The sequence below is a fragment of the Lycium barbarum genome, chromosome 5 (assembly GCF_019175385.1).
Source record: "Lycium barbarum isolate Lr01 chromosome 5, ASM1917538v2, whole genome shotgun sequence".
Taxonomy (NCBI): Eukaryota; Viridiplantae; Streptophyta; class Magnoliopsida; order Solanales; family Solanaceae; genus Lycium; species Lycium barbarum.
In genome coordinates this window covers 139,958,687-139,965,760 of record NC_083341.1, presented here as the reverse complement: position 1 = coordinate 139,965,760, position 7,074 = coordinate 139,958,687, and the positions used below count along the sequence as shown (strand labels likewise).

Here is a 7,074-nt window from a genome sequence, read left to right as displayed (position 1 = left end):
ATGATATGCCATTATCATATCATCATTTCTTCACTGTGTACTTGTCACGTAAGAATTTTTTTATTTAAAAATTTGACATTATCATAATCTATACTCCAAACTCGAAAAATTAACAAAACATTATAATTAAAAGAAACAAAAAAGAAAAAGCACTTCCACATAAATGAAAGATTTTCGGTTATCGCCGATGACTAGAAGCGTGCTTTAGCAGTTCTAATACGATATTTATCGCATAATTAGAGAGTAGATATATAATTTCAACCTCGTTCCAACTTCCAACTGACTTTCTAAAATGTGGAGATTCATGAGATTATATCAAGAAGGTTTAGAAAAATAAGTCAACCCATTTTTCAAAACGAATAAGATCCGATTCATAAAAAAAAATTACTACGTGGCTTTAGAAAAGTATGTCTACTTAAAAAAAAAATGGCCAGACATTTTTTCAACGTCACGTGGCATTTTCTTAATTAAAAAATAACCTAAATAATTTTTTTAAAAATCCCGTCAACAAAAAGAATATATTTGCACTATTTTGTAACGGCAAAGGTATATAACGGCAGGGGTATGTATACACCACTTTTATAAAAAGAATATATCTACTCTAAATCACAAAATTTACGAGTATATTTGCACCTTCACCCCTGTTTTAAAAATATATTTAACTAGAGAATGTAATTATACTCGACCTATTGGCCAAATACGCAACTTAGACACAGCAGAGGCTAATTTAGCTATACTCATATCCCCCAAAACTTCCCCAGCAGAACTCCTCTCTTTTCTCTCTGCTTAGAATACCGTTTGTTCCAAAATGCAAATACTGGTAAGTAACACTCCCCTTTATTCTTCTTAAGTTATTTACCCTAATACTATGGGGTCAATTATAACTTATGTCTAACCGCTATGAGATCATTTATAGCCTTATGTCTAACGGCTGCAACGTGACATCGCAGCCCTTCAAAATTATTTTCCCCTCAAATAATTTTTTACTCACTAAAATAACTCAACCCGACTCGAATTTTTTTCCAGCGAGGGGAAAATAATTTTGAAGGGCTGCGATGATGCCACGTTATAACGAAAGGTGTGGATAAACTATTTTTCAAAGTTCAGGGGTAATTTTGGCCCTTATTCCGATGTTTTAATTTGAAATTTGTGGATGAATATATTTATGTATGTATGCGTAAATGTAGGATAAGATAAAAATGCAAAGAAAAGAAGCAGATGAGAGGCCACCTCAGGTGCCAATTTCTTGGATTGAAATATCTAATTCAGTTTCTCGTCAATTTCAATTTCAAACTGATGGTAAGCTATCGGTAAGTTTTTCTCTTTTCTTTTGTTTAAAGATTTCTTGTTATTGTATACCTGTCATATTCCTTTTAAGTTTTTAGTACATTGTTTGTAGTTTTAATTTGCTTAGGAGCAATCAAATTACAGAAATAGATGGACCCAAGTTAGGAAATTGCACTATATATAACCAAGAGTGTTTTTTTTTTTTTTTTTATTTTTTTTTTATTTAAAGTTGCTTAGTTTAGAAAATTGAGGTGTTTCGCCTAGTTTTTAGGAACAAATTAAGTGCTTTTGAATAGTAGCAGAAACTGTTTTTCAGCAGCTAAAGACAATAGCTTTTTCCCATAAAGACTTTTGGAAACTTGACCGAGCACAAATTACTGCTCTAGGGTAAGCTATTGGTAAATTCTCCTTTTTTTTTTTTTTTGTTGCTAAAGATTTTCCTAATTCTATCTTCAATTGCTTGTTGTAGTGTACAAGTCATACTCCATTTCAGTTTTTGTTACCTTGTTTGTCGTTTTAATTAGCTTAGGAGCAATAAAATGACAGAAAAAGATTGATCCAGTTAGCAAATGGCACTAGGTATAGCCAATAGTGCTTATTTTAGAGAGTCGAAGTGTTTGGCCTAGCGTTTAGGAACAAAATTAAGTGCTTTTGAATAGTAACAGAAGCTATTTTTCAGAAGCTAAAAGAATATGTTGTGCACCAGTCATAATCTGTTTCAGTTTTCATTAAGTTGTTTGTACTTTTAATTAGCTTAGCAGCAATGAGAGGACAGAAAAAGAGGGATCCAGTTTGGAAATTGCATACATATAGTCAAAAAAATGCCTATTTTATAGAGAGTTGAGGTGTTTGGCCTAGCTTTAGGAACAAAATAAGTGCTTTTCAAAAGCTTTAAAAACAGTTTTTCCGTGGAAACACTTGTGGAAACTTGACCAAGCACAAATTACTGCTCTAATATTGGCAAAAGTGCTTTTGAAATTAATTAGCCAAAAGTGAATTGTTATTCTCCAAAAGTACCTTTTTTGGAAAGAACTTCTAACAAAGAACAATTTTCAAAATAATTAGGTTTTAGAAGCTAGGCCAAACAAGCTAGTAATGCCATTAGTGGTATTTTTAGTAAACGCCCATTTTCAAATTTGGCTGCACAGGAAAGCAGTTAATGGGATTCCGAGGCGGAGTAGCATATCGATACAGGTTCATCTGAACCGAGCACTTTCGGTGCAGTGTATAACTTTATATGTAAAAATGCACTAAAATTGCAATAAATAGTAACATATGAACCTATAACTTTAAAGATATAGTGGATTTAATGCTAAGAACTTTAAATGTTAAACCCATAAAACTTAAATCCTGGATATCTGATGGGATTGGGTTGGACTCATGCAAAAAGTTTGGAAATTGAACCTTTTTACTTCTTCAATAGGTACCAAGTAATTATTGTTACCATTCTCAAAGAAAAAATAAAGAAGAAGTACTAGGTAAATTAAACTACTTGTTAATTAGAAACCATTGCACTCTGATAACTATCTAAGCTAATTTTACTGCTCGTAAGCTTCGAATATGGCTCGTATTTCCTGTTCTCCCCTTTTTGACAGTTGTGACAGATGTAGTTCAATAATGTAGGTAATAACTTCATATATGTTTGAATGTGCACAATAATTTCGTATATTGGCATTAACTTCTCCTCTGTTGTTTAGCTTTCCCCTTGCCATTTCTGTAGGTGGAAGTAATATTTTTGAGAGGTTATAAACATCTTGAGCATATTAATAGTACATATTACATCCCAGTGATTGATATTCTATACTACTATTATTTTTTCTCGATGCCTAAATATGTCACTACATGTAGTATATCTTGCCACTCTGTACTACATTTTCCGTGTCATGTTAATATATCCAAACTACTTGTTTCCAAATAGAGACTTACTTCTATCTCTCTTTACAGGTCAAGATGGTTGATGACTCTAGACCAGCTGCACAGAGAATTGTTGAACCCTTTCTGAATAAATTTTTCCCATCTGGCTATCCATATAGGTGTGAAATTCTTAGAAATCATTGCTCAACAGTTCTAGTTGGTCGCAAGCTTCATGAATATGTAATGTAAATATCTGCTCTTGATTGCTTCTGCAGTGTGAATGAGGGGTATCTGAGATACACACAATTTCGAGCACTCCAACACTTCACGAGTGCAGCATTGTCGGTTTTGTCGACTCAGGTCTTCTAACTATGAAGCATCTCACTGCCTGCTAAACTTTATTCGACACTAAAACTTTTTAGAGTATACTATTTTCAAACAAGAGCACGCACACACACGGACACACACTACATGTATGTATATATTCATGGTTGACATTGGCTTTTGTTCTTAAGACCTAAATACATGATACATTAAAATTATTATACTTCTGAATATTACTCCTTTGCAGTCACTGCTATTTGCTGCAGGCTTGCGTCCTACCCCTGCTCAGGCAACTGCAGTGAGTTGGGTAAGCCTTTATCTAGTGGACAGATTAAACAGATGACTCCTCAAGTATTACGTCCAGTTCCCTTTCATTCTTAAGGGAGTTATTTCATGATTGTTCTGTTTATTTACAGATATTGAGAGATGGTATGCAACATGTCGGAAAGCTCATATGTAGCAACTTAGGTGCAAGGATGGATTCTGAGCCTAAACGTTGGAGAATTTTAGGTTTGTGCAATATCCCTGGAGCATTGGTCTATGCTGTGATTCTTCTTTATTTCTTTATCAGAGTTGTTTCTGCGTAATTTAATTCTATTACTTGCATTGCTTTGTTAAATTGTAGAGTAGTTTTAAATTATATATACTTTCTATGCTGCAGCTGATGTTCTGTATGACATGGGGACTGGTTTAGAAGTTTTGTCTCCTTTATGCCCGCATTTGTTTCTTGAAGTAGCTGGCCTTGGCAATTTCGCAAAGGTAAGTTTTCTCTGCTTATTGATTATAGAGGCTCACTGAGTATTTTGGGAGACTTATGAATGACACTGATTCAATGTAGTTCGAATTATGTATTTCTTGTTTCTCCCTCTATTCCTCTGGCGGACATGATATACCATTTTTTGATTCCCAAATTCTCCCCATTTTTCTGATTTAATATATAGGATTCTTCTTGCAGCTTTTGTATTTCTTTTCATACCGCAGGAGAAAATACGAGAAATTCATATATGTCGAGGAGTTAAATTTATCTGCACTTTGCACCACTCCCCTTTTTTAATCACTTTTATCTTGAAGTATAATGGAAATGAAACATTACTAAAAAGGGAACTGGATTTTCCAGAAAGCTGCGTACAGTTTTTAAACTACTGAAAGAGGGAATAGTTAACCAGTCGCTTTAAGGTTTCAGTTTCTTTTATGATATTCTCCCTCGAGAGAGTGATTTGTGGTTTCTCCTTTTGGAGCACTAGTGGACACTCAATTGTTCTATCTGTGGAAGATATATTTTATTAGTCCAATTGAGTAAAAAATTTTGGTACATTTTAAAATTGTGTATAATCTAATCTTCAGTGATGTGATTTGTGAGAAATTTGTAGGCCGCAGTGTTAATGACGTTATTTTTGTTTGGAGTTATCAGGGAATGGCGGTTGTTGCAGCTAGAGCAACAAGATTGCCAGTATATTCTTCATTTGCCAAAGAAGGCAATCTTAGTGATCTGTTTGCTAAAGGCGAGGCTATTTCCACTGTTTTTAATGTTCTAGGGCTTGGAACAGGAATTTACTTAGCATCCACTATTTGTTCATCAATGCAGGGAAAGGTATTATTTTATTACCATTCAAGGTATATTATTGAATTCGTTCTATTCTCATTCGATCCATTCGTAGGGCTTCTGAATCATGTATAAACTAGGAGAATTAAATTTTTATGCTACCATAAAATCCACTGTGCAGAACCTGATAGAAAAAGTAAAATAAAATAAAATCCACTATGCAGAGATGTCGGTCTTACATCAGTGTAATGTATGCCCTGTGGTATGTTGATGTATGTTTCTCTCTGTCGCTATTTGTTTTCGTTTGTTGTGCTTATAAAACCTTAAACTGGTAAAAGTACAAGGAGATCATGTATTGTAAGATGTCCAAGATCATTTCCACTTGGAAGAAGTCACTAGGCATTCTTGGTATATCTGTTTTCCACGCCTTAAAAGATGGTAAAATGAAATAAGAGGAACTTTTGTTCCATGGGTACTCGATTCTACTCCCTTGTTGAGATCACTTTTTATAAAAGCAAGATAATAAGACCATGTGGACTATTTAGCCCAATCACTTGTAGAGAATGCAAGTCTTGTAGCAGATTATAGGGTCCTTGGTGATTCTGATACTATTGAATGCCTGCAGTTGGTTGTTGCCCCGCTGCTGTCTGTTATACACGTTTACAGTGTCGTTGAAGAAATGCGAGCTGCTCCCGTCAACACATTAAATCCGCAGAGAACTGCAATGATCGTGGCTGACTTTGTGAAGGTGCATATCTAAAGTTGCAAACGTGAGACAGATCTATTCACAACTCATTTTAACTAAGTTCTGTGTTATCATATTTAGACTGGAAAAATCTCAAGTCCTGCTGACCTAAGATATCGAGAAGATCTCTTATTTCCCGGAAGGCTGATAGAGGATGCTGGAAAGGTAAAGGTGGGAAGGTCTCTGCATGAAGTAGTTAGGCCTTCAAAGCTGCAACAATTTAAAGAAACATTTCCAGAGGAGAAGTTCATTTTAAACCTTGGAAGTAGATGGACTGATATGATACTGGAACACAATGCAACCGGTGAAGATGCATTGAGGGGTTGGCTGGTTGCTGCTTATGCTTCAGATATAGAACGATTAGTTCATGAACCAAGTGCGAATATCTTGCTAGAGGCTTATGACAAGATGAATGGTGCATTCTCCCCGTTTTTAGCTGAGTTACAGGCCAAAGGGTGGCATACAGATCGGTTTCTTGATGGTACTGGAAATCGTTTCGCATTTTAGTTCTTTAAGATATCGAATTCTTTGTACTTTGTTATCCTTCCCCTTCAGTAGATTACACAGGATACATCCTTCCCCTTCAGTAGATTACACAGGGATACATGTAGGAGTAGGACAAAAACCTTTCATCCTCAACAGGTACTTTTTGAGAATAGCAATTCCACCCTATACAAAACTAGGAGGAGGTTGATTGAAGATGGGCAAGGTGTCTCCCTCACTTTGTTAATGAGATGGCACATAATTGGTTTAAGATCCTGAAAGATGTTTCGATGGTTTTTATTGAAGATATTTCATGTTCATTGCATTCTGTTTGATCTATGAAGTTATACAAACTCTTCCATTGCGTTTGTTTCAAGAGATTTAATACACTTTAATTTCTTTGTATTTGGTGATAGACTCCCTCTAGTAGCATTGTGCCTTATTTGCCATTGAACATTGAAGAGTTATTCTCTCGATCCGCCAAAGAGTTTTTTCCTATGAAAGAGATTCATTGCCAACTATAATAGCAAATGGATTCGGCATATACTTTTGCATTTCTTACTGGAGAACACTTCTCTTGTCGTGTTTCGACAGGAGGAGGCTTCTATGTCGATAGTTTTTGGATAATTTGATAGTGTAAAAAATTGTTTACACTAACGGTATAGAAAACTTAAACAAATCATAGGTAAAAGCTTATTGTTGGGCATTTCTATACTAGTATAAATGTTCCTTCAACTTTGCCCAAAAAAGGGGGGGGGGGGGGGGGGGGGGGGGGAATTTCAGGAAAATACAATTCGCTCACTTACATTATAAAAATATTGCCCATAATTTACATTGC

General features: G+C 35.1%; 1 protein-coding gene across 2 annotated transcripts; it reads left to right on the top strand.

Moving 5' to 3' along the window:
• The first annotated feature begins 680 nt into the window (after positions 1–680).
• Positions 681–6,595, top strand: LOC132641898 (protein root UVB sensitive 2, chloroplastic). 2 transcript variants are annotated; one of them, XM_060359005.1, is made up of 10 exons: positions 681–820; positions 1,188–1,310; positions 3,232–3,320; positions 3,417–3,501; positions 3,713–3,772; positions 3,882–3,975; positions 4,127–4,224; positions 4,877–5,056; positions 5,634–5,756; positions 5,835–6,595. In XM_060359005.1, the coding sequence occupies exons 1-10, from the start codon at positions 809–811 to the stop codon at positions 6,258–6,260; spliced, it is 1,290 nt and encodes a 429-aa protein (XP_060214988.1). In that variant the 5' UTR covers positions 681–808; the 3' UTR covers positions 6,261–6,595. The 2 variants fall into 2 exon arrangements, with proteins under 2 accessions (XP_060214988.1, XP_060214989.1); XM_060359006.1 differs by having other exon boundaries at positions 684–820; positions 1,188–1,299.
• Positions 6,596–7,074: the final 479 nt, after the last annotated feature.

Excerpts from the sequence above, each read along its gene's own strand:
- LOC132641898 (XM_060359005.1), top strand. Across the intron at positions 3,321-3,416 it reads CCATCTGGCTATCCATATAG|TGTGAATGAGGGGTATCTGA; the intron begins GTGTGAAATTCT and ends TTGCTTCTGCAG. Across the intron at positions 5,757-5,834 it reads TCGTGGCTGACTTTGTGAAG|ACTGGAAAAATCTCAAGTCC; the intron begins GTGCATATCTAA and ends TATCATATTTAG.